Here is a 20,287-nt window from a genome sequence, read left to right as displayed (position 1 = left end):
AGTTTAGTTTGTTCAGATTTTTCAGACTTCTCAACAGCTAGATTTTTCAATTTTTTTATCCCATTCTATCCCTATTTTCCTCCCAGACAGTGATTCACTATATTCTAGTAAATATAGCTTAAAACCACCCTAAAAATCAAACTGTAAAATGGCAAGAAGAAAAATGAGGGGGATTGTAAAAATGAGAGGGGAAAAGAGGTTATATTTTTATTTGTATGTCCTAAGGTATAATGTAGAGGAAAGTATGATGCCATGTTCCGTTATAAAAAGAAATATATGTAGACCAAAACATACTCTATTTAAATCTTTGGATATTGTTTGAAACCACAACTAACTCAAAATTTATCTGTTGAAATGGTACTTCATGCGATTTTGAAAATTACTGAACAGAACTAGTTTGTAAGATTGGAGGAAAAAAGTCCTTTCTTTTAGAATCTCTAAATCTTACTCAAATAATAGTTCAGGCAATTCTTTAATAAAAGTGGGTCGTGCTCTGCTTATCTTGAGCTATGGCAGATTGAGTGCTTTTTTGAAGGGATAAGAGAAGGAGTGTTCCACTTTATTAATTGTAGTTCAGTTCTCAAGAGAATAAAAACATAAAGATGAAATTTTTCAGGACTGCCCTTTGGAAACCCAGTATTATACGGTAGCTGGAACTACAGAGTGGTAAGTTACACATACATGTGTACACACACACACATTCCTTATTGTCATATACATTATTTAGTGTATAAAGTAACAAAAGCCTGGTCAGGAGGAGTAAACTATTACTAAAAGCTTCATGTTGCAATTTTCTCAGATCTGAGGGTGCACAGGTGTACTGTGTGTATGCTGAGCCACCTGGTCACATAGCCTGGCAAAACAGAAATATGGTTACACCCAAAGAGAGAGCACAGCTAGCTGCCAAAGTCCTGAAAACCATTCCAACACACTGCCAAAGTGTGGAAGCGGTACAAGAAAAGCATGATGTAAAGCAGCCTTCAGCTCTCCACAGATCACTGCACAGTATCCTAGCATGGAGGCAGAAGAAAACCCCTAGTGATTCAAACAGTCACTTCACAGGATGGTACCTATCAAGGGGAAGAACAGGGAGGAGTATGCCCTTTGGGAAGAAAGCAGAAAAGTTCCTGGTGTCATCCTAAGAAAGAGTCACACAGCAGCATGAGCAACACACTAGTGAAATGTTGCAATGTTATATGGCTAGGTGTTAGGCATGATGATACACAAAGGTGGGACAGATAAAGGATGGCCACTGATAACACTGGGCTGCCTGGTGCACGCTCCCATGTCACCATTGCCAGACTCTTTATGTATTGTCCATGTTTGATCATTGACAACAGACTTCCTTAATGCTTTGCAATGCATCTATGGTCCATTGCGTTGCCCAGGCTGCTTGGTTCTGATGGAGTTCCATGCTGAGTACGTGGCTGTCTGCATCAGCTCACACTTCCGTGGCACGATATTTTATTTTGTCATTGCTTAGGGCATAGACTGCAGATTATTCAGTAATCCAAGCCTGGAGACCCAAGCACCACCACACACCAAGGACAATTGCTCGTGCGAGTGCCTTCTAAGCAGTCGCTAGTCATCTCAAACAGAAACATGCTTTCTCCCATCGCATCTTCTAAATTTGTTCAGAGACTTACATAAAAATGTAAATTACTAGGAAACTTTTGGAGCATGCAGTAACAGATGAAATTCAACTCCAAACATAGCTCAGCACAAAGATTATGCAGGATGCAAGTCTAATATAAAGTAGGATGTAAGCTTTTTATAATTATCCTGCACCAAGGTAGGTATATTGAACTGTTTGGAAGGAGAGCATTCATAGTGACCTCCGTCTTAAGTTGCCAGCCAAGAGTAAATAAATGTAAGCTGTCTGATAAATGGTACTTTTTTTAAAAAAAAGCCTACCTGTAAAAAAACCCAGTCTCCATAATAAAGTTTGTGAGTACCTGAAAGATGTCAGTCAGAATAAGAATTTACTGACATTCCTATTTTGCTTTCAAATTTATTTATGTACAAAAAGGGGGGGGGGTGAATCTTTTTAACTCATTTAGTGCATCCATTCCCATCTCAAATGCCAAAGTCTCAGAATACAGGACTGACTTCTCTCATACCCATATCCCAGAAACCATGTTCCTTCTATAAAAATGCTACGTAACTCCATGACTGTCTTTCCTCCTGTCTTTTACACTACTACTTTTCCTCCAAGGCCCATGTTAGCTGTCAGCTGCAGTCTTGTACACGTGCAATCAACCACAGCTTAAATACTCTTGTGCTACAGCTCAGAAGTAAACTCCTCACCAGACGGCAGCAGAAATACAAGAGAGGAAGGTGTTTTCAAGGTCTCTGTGAATCAGCCGCAGGAACTGGACACGACCTAAACACGTTATTTTTAGGAAATAAAAGAATTGGTGTCTCCAACCAGGTTGGAAGTAACAAAACAAAAAAACTTTTTAAATTAACACAGAAATAAATTTGTGGTTCAAATGGGGATAAGAGGAGTAATGAGCTGGGAATATGGAAAAAAGTGGGACGACAAGGAAATTGCAATGATGCCATCAGCCTAGTCAGCAGAACAGTATTTTATTAAGCAGAGAAGTAATTTTGTTGAGCAATACTTGGAGAGGTTCTGTTGCGGAGAGCTGAGAACCTTCTCTTGTGCTGTAATTAGCCATAAATTTCATGACTTGTGGAAGACAAAACGATGAACAAGTCTTTAGTGAGCAGTGTTACAAAGCCAAATCATAATAAACAGATAATTTCCCGGTGCACCTGGTATCCAAGCTTTGTGACATTTGGAATTCTCAGAATTTTGGTCTCTGCCCACACAGGAAGTGAAACTGTGCATTTCTAACTGGCTGCACGATTTTCTGACTTCATTATTAACAAATGTGGTTGAATTGCGGGCACATAGCATTTTCTTCCACAAAAGAATCATAGTTTTGTATCCATAGCACCTCTGCTGCAGTGTGTGTCCTGGGACATCTAGGCAGAGCGACACTTAACTAAAGGCGTATAGCACTATGGTTACTCTTAACTCAGTAATTCTTAACTGTGGTGGGCCTCAAACAGATCACTACTCTGTTAGAAAGAAAATTCTAGCATGCATGGCTTAAATTTCTGGGGATGCCATTACCAGAATCGTAGCTTCATTTAACCAGAGACATAAAATAAATTAAACTTACAGTAAAACCCAGAGGAAGCATAAGCCTATGGCAATGGCTTTCTTGACATCAGGTAACTGAGAACACTTAAATGACAGAAACAGCTTATTTTCTCTTCTGAATACTCCTGCTTTAATTTTGGTTTTGGTAGCTTTCCTATCTGCTATGAATTTAATCTGCAAAAAAGTAATTGTGCTTTCTTTGTTTTTTTGGCTTGCTTTGGTACCCATGTCCCTTCTCCCTCCTCATATAATTTCTCTTATCTAGGTCTTGACAAAGCTCAGAGAAGATAAAGCAATGGAAGTGCAGTTAAGGCAGCCAAAAACCAAAAGTGCTTGATGTACACAATTCGTATCATGTTTATCTTTTTTTTTTTCCTTTAAAGCAGACATGATATCTGAGTTCTGTCAGCTGGAGTAGCATTGCCCATGTTAACTTACAACGGCTGGCTCTCCCACTGCCCCATGCAGCATCCCAACAGGGCCCACTGGTACCCATGCACTATTAAAAGTCAGTTGCTTCAGTAGGGGTTTTGCAACTTCTGTAGTTTTCAGTGTCAAAGCTAAGAAATATTTATATTAAAAGACAGCATCCTAAGTTATTCAAACTGAAAGAATTAACAAATATGTGCTTTAATCTTTGACTGTTCATACTGTTCCTTAGAAAGAACGGGCCTCCATGTGGATTCTTTATAGCAGGTGGCTTTACATAATGACTGCAGATATTTGGGCCAGTTTTGCTTTGTCTGAGAAATACCTGTTATCTCCATCATTCTGAAGCATCCCTTTCTGGCAAATATACTTACGGCATTCAACATGGCTATGATTTCTCTGTAGACTGTGCTCTTTATTTGCTGAAGGAAAGCACCTCAACAGAAGGTATCTTTGAGTTATTCCCCCTGCAATCCTCATTTACTTTGCGGGGCTTAGCATTTTACCAGATTATTTCAGTTTACTGATTTATGACACTACTTACTTACCAACCACTGTGTTTAAAAGTAATTTAAAATACAGAGGCTTCTTAGAGCAGATGTGTTTGTGATAGACATAACTGTGACCTAATTGGTCAGCTTTTAACTGTTCTGTATTTTCTGGCTTACATGATGATTTCAGTACTATTTTCATTCTGTTTGCTCCTTATTGGTGCCATGGCTTTTATTTTTTTTTTTAATATGAATTGTATGTTTATCAGGTAAATCATTCTGAAAGAGTATTTCAGGATTAATCATCTCCAACTATTGCAAAACATAGCATGACTCAGAGTTAAGCATCCTATAAAAACTTCAGAAGTTTAAAGAACAGACAGAGCAAATTAAATATTTGCTAAGTGTAGTATAAATCCTTTGTCCATGTAAGAAATGCTGGCATAGCTAAGACAAAATGAGACATTCTATTTCCCTTCCCACATCTCTCCACCCTACTCAGCTGGTTTGGTTTGAAAATTTGATTACTTTTATTTTTATTTTTCATGAATTTCAAAGTAAACACTTTAGTGTTCTTCTCCTATTAATATCACTTTCTTGCTCAAACCACAGTGTGGTTGCAGCCTAAAAATAGAAACAAATTGCTTAGAGAGAATGAAAGAAAAAACCCAACTCACATAAAGTATTATAACTTTCTCATGTTTTCTTAGACATTTTTAACCACAATAAGGAATTACTGTGTTGGCCAGCCAGCAAAATAACATCCTCTTAAAATCCATATTAGAAATTGCACAGATGATAAATAATGTAGAATTCTCATGTGATCCATGCTTCATCACATTTGATCTTTTTCCATTCTCTCCATATACCCTTCTCCTCAATTCATACCAATACATCAGGATAGCAGTCCCAAACCTACGGCTTATGGAAAACATCCCCCATATTTTCTTAAAGCCATATATATATATAAAAATATATACATACCTGTGTGTGTGTATATATACACACATACATATATATAAAATTCCTATATATATCCTATATATAAGAATCTCTCTCTCACTTTTCCTATATTTTTGGTCAACCTAAACCAAAGAAATATATTTCTCCAAGTTTCCCCTAAATTAATGCGTTAGAGACACACGAACATAGAGAAGACTGTCATAGGCAGATCTGGCTATTTAATTTGAAGAGGTTAAAAGTTAAGCTTTAAAATTTAAGGCATGGGTGGCTACTCTTTCCTCTGCAGGGATGACAGCACTGGAGCCATGTGATTAGAAAGTAGGCCTGTCAGAGTGAACATAAGCATGACTAATCAAAGAGGGAGTAAATAAATTCCAGCTCTCTGTTGAGGAATATTTTGGGGGAATTACCAAGAGATTTTGAACCTATCTGCCCAGTAACACAGGGGAATTCATAACAGAATAAAAGGAAAATGATTCAGCCTGTTAGACCCAAGAAGGCAGTAGAAAGCATTATTATTATTTCAGGGGGACCAGACACACCTGGGGGAAGAGGGTGATGGGGTGATGAACAGGATATGTGGAAGCCCCATATGGTAGTGCTGGCTTGTCTGCACTGGAGGTGAGAACTAGTGAGGCTTACAGCCCAAATTTGGTGACCCTTGCTGTCTTTTCCACACTATGAATGACAATAATTTTAGCAGGTAAGGATGCAGGTAAAATGTCATATAATTTCCCCTTCCCTTTTCCCCTTCAGTCTTTGCACAAAGCAGGTTAGCGCTTTCCTGATTTTTTTTTTTTCAATTTACACCTGAGAAAAAATATACCAGTGTATATTCTTGGCCCCTGCATGACTTACTTTGTAGCACTTTGGCTATTTTTGGTTTTGTTTGGCTTTTTGATTACAAGCAGAAGGATGCCTTTTCTTCTCTTGGATTCAAGTTTTGGGAGGAGATGGGTTAACCACTGCAAGGTCTTGTCTATTGAAAATTATGGTGAACCTGAAGGCAAAGGCTTGTTCTCCTCAGGGCAGGCTCCTCTCACCTATCCACAACTGATAATTTTATTGTCTGTCACTCTGGAAAAGGGCTTACCTGCTGTCTCAGTTACTGGAAGTTTACTAAATGAGAGTATAAAATACTTAGTCTCCACAGTTTAAAACATCAGTCTAGAAGGTACCTCTGAAACCTTGTGGGATCACAGACAGACTTTGGGGTTTGTTATTTCTTGAGAAAATAAAGCACTGTAAGGAGAAACAGTGTGAGGAGCTGGGCTAGATGTCTTGCTACACATTTGTCTGAGCAAGGCAGAGATGAAATTAAAGAAGCAGATGAGGAATCTTAAACTGAAAAAAACCCTGGACTTTGACCAGCTGTCATCTTGAAAGATGAGTTAAAGAGCAGGAGGCATTTGCAATCTGCATATCTGCTGCCTCAGGAATATGGCAAAGGCAGTGATAGAATAAAGTCATTTAATCCAGTAATTTGACACAGAATCAAAATGGGCTTCCACAGCCACACCTGATGTTAGAAGTGCTCCACCCTGTTTCCGTAGGCAAATATTCATGTCATAGGGCTGAATCGCTGTGTGAAAGGCAGTGGCTCTGTTCAGGTAGCAAGTAGGTGTGAGAACGCTTATCTAGGTGGAGAATCCTGAGAAACCTTTAGACAGATACCTGGTTATAGGTCTGAAAAAATGACTAATCAACACCTGAATATAAAGAGAAGAGGAAAGATTAGCAATAGAGCAAATAAATGTGACTGTTAAAAAAATATTTAGACCCAAGTTCTTTGCTGGAATTCTAAAGTTTAGAGGTTTTGTGTTTATTATTCATAGTGAACAGGAAGTGTATAAATAATGAAGGATTAAGAAAACTCTTTTCATGTCTAATTCACTCCATTCACTATCAGCTGAAGTCAGTGTAAACTTAAAACTGTTCTCTACAGCAATAAATGCTTATCAGTTAAACTACCTGTACTGAAACATACCATCTTAAGGCCCAGTTGTCTGTAGCTACACAGTACCTAAGGCCATATGAGTTAGTCATGTTACAGGCAGGACTTCTTCTCAATTGGTATTGGCATCCATTTTGTCCCTATTGAAATTGTATGACTGCAAAATACACATTTATCTGTGATTTGGTCCTCAAATGGATTTGGTTTTTTTATTTGAAGCGAACTGAATGAATCCAACGGTCAGGAAGATGTTTCCTCATTCATAGTACGAACGCTGGCCATATCAGTTTTGAAGAAAGATGGCCATAGATATCTACCTCATGTAGCCTAGGCTATGTGACAGCTCAAATAATCTTAAATGTGGATCTGCATACACATTCTAGGTATAAATAGGAATCTATTCAAGTTAATTTTGCCTTGATTTGTGGACAAACTCAAAGACAACAAATACTCTTCTGATGTAGCTCCCCTGAGCAAAAGCAGGTTGTGCAAATGTTACCAAAGGCAGAATGCATTACTTGTTACTCAGGAAAAGGCGTATTTAGGAATCTAAAAATAGAGTATTTTGCAGAACTGACATCTAGGAATGATTCTGCTTGGTTAGTATTAAACAGTGTGTTACCAAACTTCTATTTGCCAAAATAACAAAAGGTAAACTCCTAAATTTCATTTCTATTAAAAAAATGTTTTGCATATTGAATAGAAAAAGACCATACAAGTCAAGAAAATGAAAGCATCTGTTACATATTTGTAATTTCTGTGATTTATTAATTTGTGATAGATCTAGTTACCTGCATGATTTAATAAGTATATGTTATTTATGTATTTGAAAAGAGCATTTAAAAAGCTCATCTTGTTCATTGTTATATAGCTGACATTTTCAGCTGTTCAAGTCAGAAGTTGCAAATAAATCAAAGTGATACTTTGCAAACTGTCTTCCACAGGGAAAAAAATGGAAATCTTTGTATACAATTTGAAATACATCTGAATCAGCATCACAGGTACTTGATGAGAGCACAATACTGGTATAGAAAGATGTAGCTTATTTCTAAAGCATTGATGTAGTGAGAGGAGATGTTTTACCCCTACAATTTGGGCAATGCAGCATTTAATCATAGATCAACACTGTCAAATGAGGGATTTTTAACATTTTTTTATTTCCTCCTGTTTTACCACCACTATTTTTGAAAGCCAAGGCCCCCCCCCCCCCCCCCAAATGAAACAAAGTTGTATTGTATATCAAGAATAGTTGCTCTGAAGTACAGGAATAGGCAAGATGAAGATTTTTTAAACATCCCTGGAAGAAGATGAAAGGGGAAAACAGAGAGTATATTATGATAGAAGTTTATTATACACTAGTTAATTGGATGGGGAGAAGACTGTTTTTTGATCAAGCAAGAGAAGCATCCAGAAGGACAGAACCCAACAGCTTTAATTACTTCTTGGAATTATTTTTTTTTCTGTTGGAAAAGAAATGCAGGACAGAGACAGTCCAACAAGTTCTTGGAATATGCTGGGGACAGCTTTTTCTTCAGAAGGTGAAGAAAACTATTAAGGGAGTGGCTATTTTAAATCTCCTGCTGACTAGTAGGCATGAACTGGCTGAGAGTGGAAGGGAATTTAGGTGAAAGTGAACTCTGTCACTGATCACTATTACAAAAAAAGGAAAGGGAAAGCAGCAAAATAAAAATGCTGGGTTTTTTTAGAAAACCAAACCAAATGCTAACAAGCTCCAGGGACTGATAAGCGAGGTTTCTGAAGAAGACTGTTTAATTAATAAAAGAAAGCAGGAGGGGTTGTCTCTTTTAGGCATTGCTACAGTCAGCTCTTAATTATCTGAGGTAAAGAGAATAAACTAAATTAGGCAAAAACAGAGGATAAAACAAATTAGGCTGTGTAAATTAGGCTGCAAGACTCTAGTTAGTACATTCACCTTTGAACAGCTTATGAACAGATTTCCGTAGAGAGGACAGACAGGAGCCTGGAGGAAACAGTGTATGTTCTGTGTCATGCACAGTTTGCTACTCCTTTCCCACAAGAAATGCTGAGGGAAGTCAGAGCTTCGTTAAATCTCAATCCCCATAATCCATCCATCAGCAGCAGGTGACTCTTCACAGTAGCAAATTATCCCAATACGTAAGAATCTGCTTAATTCTCTCTCTCTCTCTCTCTCTCTCTCACACACACACATGCTCATTCGTATGAAAAATTATTTTCCTTGATTTTTATGATTTATCTCACAATTAGACCTTTGAGTTACGCAGCAAAGTATGAAATGATGCGACCTGCTCTGATACTCCTTTAGACACTTCAGTTGAAGTATTTTTAATGTTTTTAGTAAAACTTGATTGGTTCCACGTTACAGGAATGACATGATGGTTTAAATTAGATAAAACTATGAACAACTTATTCCAAAAGAGGAACAAAATGTCAAGATGGAGCTTATTACATAACCAATGAATTCTGCCATTTTTAATATTCCCCAGCAAAGCATTTGGATGTTTGAGTTTTCGATAAGATGTCCTTGCAAGGAGGACCAGGTCCCTCAAAGACAGTGACAGAGTGAACAGCAATTTGATCTACTGCAAAGCTAAGTCCCCAGCTGGCTTCAAAAGCACTAAAAATTTTATCCCATGACAGTACTGCATCACTTTGGTGTTTCGTAACTGTGAAGAACTGAGCTTTGTTCATAGGCATGTTTCTACAATATCGACTGAGCTAAGAAGCTGAATGGGATCACAAGGGATGTTTGGGGTTTATATTACTTATGTTTTCAGCTAAAGACTGAAGGCTTTAGATCCAAAGACTTCATATAGAAATTAGTAGGTGCGATTTGCTGGCTAGACCAGACTAGACAATGGATACATTTGTTTTACAGCCCTCATCAAATATATTCAGATGAATATTAGTTCCACAACCAAGAAGAAAAGCAGCTTTTTCAATTACTGGCCTACTGTGTACTTCTGTTAATGTAAAAAAAAATGTATTTCTCCATGGAAAAAGAAAGATTAAAATAAATTAAGACGTGAATGGCATTGCACAACCTTGTCTGCAATCTGAAACAAAGTTCTCACATTAGAACAGAAGTAATTAGCATTTTCCCTAGCTTGCTTCCATGCAATAATGCTGCTGCCAAGCAAATGAGTAACACTATATGAGGTAAATGAACATTAGAAAACAAATGCATAGCCACTTCTCCTCTGGAATAAAACTTAACATAGAAAACAGTACGGGGTAAGTGAGAAGCTTGTAGAAGTGTAAATACTGTTTATTTTATTTTTTTGGCTTATATATATTTTATGAACAAAAGGAAAAAGCCATATGGTTTGTGAATGCAAGTGGAAGATCTCTTTGAGCCATTTCCTTTGTTGGCAGCTCATGCCATATTCATTATGTACCTTCTTTACTTCCGTATATGACAATCACTTGAAAATTTTCCAATACTTCAAACACAGGTCTTTTAAAATAAGATTACGATTATACCTAGTGTTAAATTCTGTTTTTAGAAGTCATCGTCTTTATGATATACATATATATGTGTACATGCATATATATAATGTATACATGCATATTTAATTTTCTCTTACCTTTCTCAGTGCTGCTGGTAATGAGGCAGTAGACATTGATATTGCTGGAAGAACATAAGAGTCTGCACAGATTACTGATGGTATTTGGCTATCTTGAACAGCATAGCGTCTGCCTGATATATCGTAGTACCTGAAAGGAGAATAAACATTGTTCAGTTAATACATCCTAGTGAAATAAACTCTGAGCTAATACCCACCATATTTCCTGAGAAAATACACACACCAAGCCATTTACTCCTGTCGTAGTGGTTCCAGGCCTCCAATACTTCTGAAGTTTATAGGTTTTTTTAGCTAATCTATTCCCTGCTCTTATTTAGACAATAACTCTTCCCAGCTTCTTTAGCTATCTGAAATTCTAACTTGCCAGCTTTTTCCTGATAACAAAACATCTGAAACCGAATACAATATTCAGCAGGATAACCACATCAGAGCCAGAAGGCAGAAAAATTACTCTTAGTATCTTACGACACTCCACCTTTACCGACACAGCAGATTGCAACATAGGGGATTTACAATTCCATGTTACATCACACGTTCTGCTCACCTTCCTCCTGGAAGCTGTCACAAAAAAGAATCAGTGGAATTAACATGACAAAAATTCATTTCTTGGGGAATATATTGTCACGATGACAATGTATACAATCTTTAACGCAACACATTGATTTTTAGCAAGTCACAGTAAAGCTCAGTGGACCTAATTTTGCTTAGTCAATTTCAAAGAATCCAAAGAATTTGGAAAATGTCATTTAGTCCCTCCTAGGAGAGAAATAAAATACTAAAAATCAACATCAACCATCCTATTCCTTAGAATCCTTCATGAGATACAATAGTATAAAACGGATTTCATTTCACTGTCTGAAAAATCAAAAGAGCAAGAATACAGAATTCTCTAAAGATGAAGTTTCATGAAGAAGGTTGATAAAAAATGACATTTTTTATATTTAGTCCTTCGGATATTCAACAATTTGTTTAAATCCAGCTTTTTTTAATTCAAGTATTTTAATGTTTTTATTTCAAAACTGAACTATATTTTTCATAGAATTATAGGGCAATTCAGTTTGGAAGGAACCCCAGGAGGTCTCTAATCTAATCCTCTGCCCAAAACAGGGTGAGCTATGGGATCAGACCAGGTTGCTGATATATTTGTCCAGTCAGGTCTTGAAAACCTCTAAGGACAGAGACCGCACAACCTCTCTGGGCAATGGCGAAAAAGTTTCTCCTTATGTCCAGTCCGAGGTTTCAATTTTTGCCTGTTGCCTCTTGTCCTCCCGCCATGCAGCACTGAAAAGCCTGGGCTCCATCTTCTTGGTGACCCCCCTGTAGGTGCTGGGGGAACCTGCCTCTTCCCCAGGCTGGCCAAGCGCTGTTCCCTTGGCCTCTCCTCACAGGGCACGTGCTCCAGCCCCTGACTGACTGTCCTGGTGGCCCTACACTGAACTCAATCCAGTTTGAAAGACAGAGATTTTTAGGGATAAAATGCACTGCTCTCAGTGGCCAATTATCTTCTCTAAGCCATAGATGACTTAAAGTTGTCCATCCTGATTTTCATTTTCTGCCTGTTGTCTATAAGGCCTCTGCCAATGGAGATTGCTTTGGGGTGGTTCCACATTGTGTGGGAAAGAACCCAAAAGCCGCATCAAGCAATTAGTCATCTCATGCTGAAGGATTCTGTCATATCCTGCTCTGTCTGACGTATACACTGGAGGCCTCTGTAAGACTCCTCAAGAGAGCAACAATATATGGAGGACAATCAACTCCGTGACCAAGTGATTTTATCAGTGCAGTGGGACAAGTGACATAGGATCAGCAGGAGGCTGGGAAGGCTTGCTGCAAAAGTCCCGGGAAGAAGGAGACAATCATGGCACACTGCAGGAAGCAGATGAAAGAGCGGCCAAGGGTTGAGGTGCCACTAACAGTCTGAGAGGCCCGTGTTTGCAATGGCACTATTCGTCTGGTGCCAAGCTTCTTCTGCACTGCCAGATCGGCGGCACTATAGCCAGGAAGCAGTTCTGAGTATGGTGAAGCACCACTGTTTCCCTTGACACCTTTTTTTTAAAATGATGCAATTTCAAGCCAAAAACTGGAGCTGACAAAAGAAGCATGAAAAGTTTCAAGCCAAAGATGACGCGCTGGTGAACACCCAGCAGCGCACTCCAGATTTCCAAGTGGGAAAGAAGATGCCCTCTTTCTGACATGATTTAAAATTATATGAGAAAGGGTCTCTCCTCGCAACAAGCTACCAATCGTTGAGATCACCAGTCTCCCAAAAGCTTTCAATTATGATCCCAGGCAGTTTTCCAGGAAAACGCTGCAGTACATGTCCTGCCTCAAGGCACGGGCATGCAAGCAGCTACCACAGGGCAAGCCAGGGTGTGAACTCCTGGCGTGGCAGTGACTTTGCGGCAACTGCCCGAGTCCAGCCTCCCATTGCCGTGTAGCTGCAAAGCAGCTCTCCCCGAATCGCAGCGGAGCAATTCACCGTGGGGCAAGGGCACGCGGATGGACAGTTAGCGCAGAGCGGCTGACGCACTGCAAACCCACACCCTCGCTTTCCTCACCTGAACCTGTTTGTGTAAGCACAGCCACTCTTTCCCAGCCCCAAAGGCCCCGGGGAAGACGGTGTTTGCAACAAGTCGGGAAAGTGATGAAACCCTCCCAGATATTTTGCAAGGCTCCTCTCCTGTCTGAGGCACTTGGAGAGGATGGAGGTAAGAATTTTTAAATCAGGAAAAACAGCGGGTTGAATATTTAGGATAGACTGAGTAGTTAGTTTATTGTTTGTTGCATGTTTGGCTAGTACATAGTATGACCAATTATGCCAAAAACACTCAGAATGTATTTCCTGGTCTACAGCAGTGAGTGTCTGGCATGTTTTCATATAACTAATGAAGATAATAACTAATTCTACAGTGAAGCAAAGGAAGAGCAGGCAGAAGGCCTGAAAATTACCAAGCTTTAGAATAGAGTGAAGCACTAAAAAGAGGGAGGAGAAGCTTTGCAGGTAAATAGTCTGCTGTTTGCCAGTACAGAGACAGTAAAACTACTGACTGGAAAAGTAATCGTAAACCTTTAGATAGAAATTAAAATGAGAAATGATCTCTTCATGGTGCAGACCACACACCATAGCCCCACCACTCTTTTCCATCTATGCATAACTCCCTAGTAGTGTACCAAATGCTATTTTATTAAAAAAAAGCAACAACGAAATATTAAGACAATTACAAATCATTTTGAAGGGAATTAATCTGAAGACAAAAATACATGAAGACACTAAAGTAGGACCAAAAACCTAGCAATTCACAAAAAAAATGAAAAAGAAGGAAAGCGGATATTGCCATGTATCTAAAATTAATAGTGCTTACTAAACTGGCAGTGTTACAATTTGACAGCCATGGCTTTCCTCATAATCCATCTTATTCAGCCCTCAAATCCATCTACACTCTGCTATTTTTTAAAGCAGTCTTCAAGCTGTGCCCACTAGATCATTCTTGCATATTAATTCCTGGTTTTAGTCAACACTTTCATGGGGGATGAGATCATGTCTCAAAAAAAGAGCAAGCATGTGTGAACAAGAGCAACTTGATTAAAACAGAAAGATATTTTGTCTCTTCAGATCCTCTGCCCACCTTGCCCCCTTCCCCCCCAGTGCCGTATCAGCATTTAAATTTTTCTCTGGGACCAATAAGTATTCAGCAAAGTGTCTGTGCTGAAGACTTACTGCAAAACCCAGAACGACATTAGGAGCAATGAGGTGGCTTTCCCCCTGGTCACCCACCATCCAGGTGCTGTTGACTATGATGGGTGCATCTACACTGCCACATAATTTAGTTCTTGCTCCATTCCCCAGTCCTGGTGCCCCTGTCACCTGTGGTGCACATGGATCACTTTGCTCCTGGAACCTCCTCTGGAGGAAACCAGCCTGCCAAAACCCAGGCGTGACTTTGTGGATGGACCATTCTGTGGATGGACCATTCTGTGGATGGCTCCATTTGGATAGCAAGGACGAGGCAACGCCAGTGTGGCTCCTCCTGCCCGGCACCCATCCAGATGGCCGTTGCCCTCGGACACTCCCCATTCGCCCCACGCTGCACCCCACAGCATGCAGCGTACCTTTGGCATCATGCTGCAAAAACAACCGTCTTGCAGGCAGCAAATCAGCCCTCGCATTACTTCAGACACTTTGAACCGAAGCCACGCAAATATAATTATGGTCTTAGAGCCACAGGGACATCAGACCCAGGTCAAGTGCTGTGCAGAGCAAACATAGCCAGTTCACTCTAGAGGCAGGTAATCGTGGGACGTGTGCATGCATATATAAGGATCGCTCCCTGGGGCAGATCCTTTAGCAGTGTAGACTCCATTTTAAAGGAGTCTTTTTATTGCACGTTATTTGGGTTGCTGTAGTTGTAGTTTTAATATAGTCTGAGCATTTCAAACAGCTTGCTCTGGGCTGAAGTTTTCCATATGAAGCTGCTGCTTGTTATTCCTTCTGCCATCTTTTCCACAAAACCAGTATGTGGACTTCCTGAACCGTCTGCAGCAAGTTCCTGGATTTACATCGTCTCCTTCCAGTCCCTCGCCATTACTGAATCCCTGGTTATGGCTTTTCCTTTTCCCTCCATTACAGCGTTGTTCATACTGCAGCCGACTTTGGCTCCTGTACGAAGTGGCTTGTTACCCTGAGATAACTTAACACCTCTTGTACCTACCTACCTATGCAGCGTCTGAAGTAGCTAAAAGTTGGAGCATGCCCGTGGGCTGAAAGGATGTGCGCTTGAGACACAGCTGCTGTATGACTTTATGCCAGGCTGCACGGAGGTAATTTCTAAAGGAAAACTGAGCAGCTCAAATTATCCCGTCCCCTGAAGCATGACCTGACCAAGCCACGGGAAGGCATGCACACTCTCGTATCAGAGCCCTGCCATCTAATGGCCACATTTCAGATTCACAAGCGAATCACCTTTTATTTATTCTCTGTCTCCACCTTTCTTGATCCTAGAGATAGAAAAGTTTTACTGTTTAAACTACCTTAGGTCACATCTCCTTGCCATGGCAGATTTATTCCTGCTGGATTATTTAGGAATGTTTTGTCATCCATCTTAATAACAGGGTTAACACCTGACCTAAAAGTACCCTTTGTTATAGTTACTCCATTCTGTCTTACTGTGACAGCCTAAATAATTCCTTTCTTTGTTCAGCAAATTCACACAATTTAAATATTTGCAGACTTTAGCTATATCTCTCACTTGGTCATTATTTAGCATAATCTTTCCTTTCATAAACTTAATTCCCATGTTCTCCTCTGCAACTGCTTCCTTCTGACAACATCTCTCTAGCGAAGCTGGGTCCAGAATTGGATGCAATGTTCCGGTCCTAACGATAACAAAAATCACAAAGAAGAGGTATACTGCCTCTTTGCTTTCCTCCACGATACATTTACACATGCAGACTAAGACCGCACAGAGCTTTTTCTGAAGCACTGTAACTCCACAAACTTGTCATACTTGTTGTCCACTGCCATACCTACAGGTATTTGTTTTTTCAGTCTTACTGCTTTCCCAGTACAATATATTAATTTCAGGTTATTAAATATATTTGTTTGTATTTGGCAGTTTGCTGAAGCTCTGAGCAACTGCTCAGGAGTTGGAATGGTTTCAAGCTTCTGGCTTTCTTGTGCTTCAAACAGCATGCAGTTGGAAATAGTACACTCATTAGTCCTTCAAAACATGTTTTCCCGAATTCTAACACGGATACGCAGTGTTGCTGTGTGACTCATTTTTTAGTACAGTGATTTCAAGCAGCTTCTGGTTTCTAATTCCAAGCAACCCCTTTCTGTTTTACAAAATCAAAAAAGACCACTTGTCACAGAAATTTTTGCACCACCTTTACCACCACCTTTGACTGGAGATAAACCCAATACAGGCACTTCAAACTGAGAATAGGTGCATTCAAATCTGGAAACTTTGTGTATACAGCTTTTAGGTGCAACAGAAATGCAGCCATTATATAGATAGTTAAAATCTTCACAAACAGTAGTGTAGAGCTTGATCTTCTTCAGGCCTATGCCAGGTGCTCATCACTGTTTCACTCTTTTGTCTCCTAACGATCTAACCTGAGGAACTTAGTCACTATAATAGATGTAATGTTGTAGCTTGCTGGCATCATAAATGTCTTCCCACCAACTCCACTTTCTTCCCTTTTCATGTCTACTACACAGATTATCATTCTATATTCATATTACAATTAGGAGATTTATGACAAATGTCAGTTTACACCGACCAGAGAAAATCGCCTTTCTTTAGTTGCACTTCTAGCTCTTGTCTGCACAGAAAGAAAAAAACCCACAATCTAAAAACAACAGCAAAAAATAACACTGGTTTTGGTAAAAAAACACTTGAACACACTAATACACTTTCTAAAACCTGATGTCAAAGGAGGACCGTATTTTATAATTTTATTACTTGGAAATGGTTTGAATTAACTTAAGTTCTTTATCCTTTAATTGGAAGACCACTTAGCAAACTTTGTCGGCTACTACATTTCAAGAGGCTGCCACCCCCTTTAGTTACGTGGTGATTGCGACCTCTGCAAAAAAAAAAAAAAAAAAAAAAAAAATCATTTCCAAGAAATTACTAAAATATTAAGCGCCAGACACCCTGCTTGAGCTCTCACTTCCCTTTTCCATCAAGTGAAGAGCCAGAAAGACTCGCTATAGCCGTGCGGCCACTGGGTGGCACCTGCAGACACCTCGCCCTGCGCTGACCTCTCCGCGACGCTGTGTGCAGTGTATCGCGCTGGGCACACAGCTACACAGGGGTATGTTCTTACTAAATACTGGCTTTGCAAAACATCCCGGAAATCTTCCAATGTAATTTTGCTGCTGTAATTTGGGGGAGAAATGAAGTTAAATTAAATGCGTATAAAATGAAATGTGTATAAAAGAGCCTCAGGGTGGCAACCTGATTCTTTGAGCAGTCGATAGGTACAAGTACAGAGAATTTTTGAGAGCATCTCACATGTAAGTGACAGACCTGACAGAGAAGATATACAATGAACTTTTATACTGTGCATTAATTAAACAGAGCAGTCATGCTGGACATTACGGTAGCATCCAAAGACCGCCAAGCAAGGTCAGATTCCAGTTTTGCTGGGCAATGAACAAATACACACTACTACCATCCTCACCCCCGAGATCATTTGTAACTATGCTCCACTAATGTATCTCACTTTATTCTTACTAGTGTAAAGCTAATCTTGATATTTATACCCTGGCCTAGCTTTAAAGCACTGTATAAACAATAATCATCACATTCACTTGTCTAACAAAGTTAGTATCTCATTTTATATAGTAAGAAGCTCAAAGAACAAGGTGAAGCAGTTTGACTAAGGAGACAGAAAGCCAGCATCACTCATTTCTTTAAACACATGATGCCTTTCTTCTTTTGTTCGTATTGACTCACCAGGAGAACAGAAATATCACCTTATCGCATAATTTTGCTGCTTTCTGTGACTCCATCAAGAGATACAGAAAGCTATTTACAAATTCAGGGATATGAAAATGCTTCTGAACATACAGACTCACTACTGCACCATTTTTTCCCCTGGTCTTTTATGTGCATATTAGCATTTTGTTCAAACTGATAGTTGGAAAAATTCAGCAGAAGTTTGTACTCTTTGCTCTTTAAAGTTTGCTGTGTGCAATAATCTACCTTAGACTAAAGTCCCCCTTTGAAGAAGTCCAATTTAGCTAGGCATCGCCAAATACAGGGCAATTCCAGCAGCAAAGAGAAAAAGCCTTTAATCCTTAACAACAAGGCTCGCACCACTGCGCGGAGGAGGGAGGAAGGGGCCGAACGACTTAGGTGCGTGCAGATGTGCGAGAGTCGGCTGGTGCTGCGTAAAGCCTTCTCCTCGATTTATCTGTTTATCACAATCTTCCTAAACCGCACCCTGCAATTACAGTAGAGGCACTCTCCTAAACGGAGTTGGTTTCTTGAGCCAAATCAGCACACAATCGAGAACAAAGACAACCAGCCAGCGGGGTACCAGCCGTTTTACATTCGCATCTGTTATGCTAAGGCTCACTGAAATGAGGGCTTTTGGCAAGAAAGTACTGAGCTGCCTTCTTCTCAGAAAATAACAGTGGCTTATATTTAATGGGGATTTGTGATTGCGTTAATATAATCTATTCTTTTCTGAATATCAGCAGTCTAAACATTTAGGAAATCGAAAAAATAATTCCAAGCATGCCACAGAAAAACAATTTTTTTTTTTAAGAAGTGGCACCATAAATAGAGGCACCAGTTGTTAATGTAGCCATGGAAATTTAGCTTTGAAAAGCGGCCATTACGCTTTTACTGAGCTTTAAGTAGAAAAAAAGAACAATTCATTGCAATGGTTGAGCAACTGTTTTTTGATGCCGGGAATGGAAAGTTGAATTAAAATGATGTATTCAGTTAGAAGTAATAGGCAAACATTAAAATAGATAAGTATGCTCATGTAATGTGAGATGTCTTGTTGTTTTCAGACTTAATAATGGACTGTGTAATTTTAGGTTTCAAATAATGATAATTTTGTTGCAAAATATACTAATATGGACTGTCTTATTCACCTAAAAACATGTTTCTGCAGAGATTTTCATAAAAATCCTAGTATTTTACAATTTTGGTTTGCGAAACCACTAATTACTCTCATTCAAATTGTCTGCACATTTCTATACTGAACAACTGAGTGAAGTTCGAATTGTGTCTTAAAGTAATAGGACGACAATACTCAATAACAATTTATGAATGTGTTCAAGGGGCTAGATTTGTGACTTCCATGTCTTTGAGCAAACAATCTTAATATTATATGTGTATTTAGAGTTATGTCTATAAAAATAATTGTAAAATGCCTTAACAAAGAAATATTTTAAGTCACAACTTTTAAAAATCTATTTTCATACTTCCCATAGTTTTTCAAGTCATGAGTCCAGCAGAAAAATTAGTTTGGGGAAACTATTAAGCCTTTAAACAGGAGAACAATGGAGAAGGTGACAAGGCTGTTCACAAGCAATAAATAACCAGTTGTGGTCATAGGCGAGGCATAAGGAGTGGTTTTGTCCCAGACTCCAGCACAGCACCGAAACGAGATGCCATCCATTTCACAGTACATCCTCTAGCCCTACAGATTATCATCAGCGCTCTTCGTTCTTGAATTCTTCTGAGAGCAATGAATACTGATATTTAAATTTACACATCAAAATAAATACATGGATGTGGATGGGCTTTCTTTATACTTCCACACCAGACAGGCTTTCTGCCAACCCAGACGGACATCATAGCATCGATTCACATTCAAAAGTGTTTCTTTGAAGCCATCCTGGCTTTTTAGCAAAGACAAACTTACAGAGCAAGTAACAGCAGATGTCAGGATTCCTCCTGGGTATGAGCTTGCTGCAAGGCAGCCTACCCAGATCTCTGCGTCTACTGCTACAGAGCCAGAAGGTCACAGACTTTCACAGCCTCTTCCGCTTCATCTTTCGAGGAACGGGAAGTTGTCTTCTGAAAGCATTTTTGCAACTTGTCAAATCCATTTACCACCCCCCCTCTTTCACCTCTTTCTCTTCTCCACAGTAATCAAAAGTGATCTTTCAGGCAATGAGGGAAGGTAAAAGAAAGAATATGAAAAACAGAAGAAAGTGGAAAATGAG

General features: G+C 39.3%; 1 protein-coding gene across 2 annotated transcripts in view; it reads right to left on the bottom strand.

The window, feature by feature from the left end:
* CRYBG1 (crystallin beta-gamma domain containing 1) overlaps nt 1–20,287 on the bottom strand; it is a 97,771-nt gene that overhangs the window by 54,402 nt on the left and 23,082 nt on the right. The window contains exons 1-2 of one of the 2 annotated variants that reach the window (XM_064508845.1): nt 10,820–10,842; nt 10,597–10,726 (exon numbers count right to left, since the gene is read on the bottom strand). In XM_064508845.1, the coding sequence (XP_064364915.1) occupies nt 10,597–10,726; nt 10,820–10,827 (138 nt within the window). In that variant the 5' untranslated portion in view covers nt 10,828–10,842. Of the gene's footprint in view, nt 1–10,596; nt 10,727–10,819; nt 10,843–20,287 lie in introns of those variants that run through there. The other variant, XM_064508846.1, reaches the window with a different exon arrangement.

This window comes from Dromaius novaehollandiae, chromosome 3 (genome assembly GCF_036370855.1).
Source record: "Dromaius novaehollandiae isolate bDroNov1 chromosome 3, bDroNov1.hap1, whole genome shotgun sequence".
Lineage (NCBI taxonomy): Eukaryota > Metazoa > Chordata > Aves > Casuariiformes > Dromaiidae > Dromaius > Dromaius novaehollandiae.
Note: the sequence above shows the minus strand (reverse complement) of the source record. Positions and strands in the feature narration are given on the sequence as shown.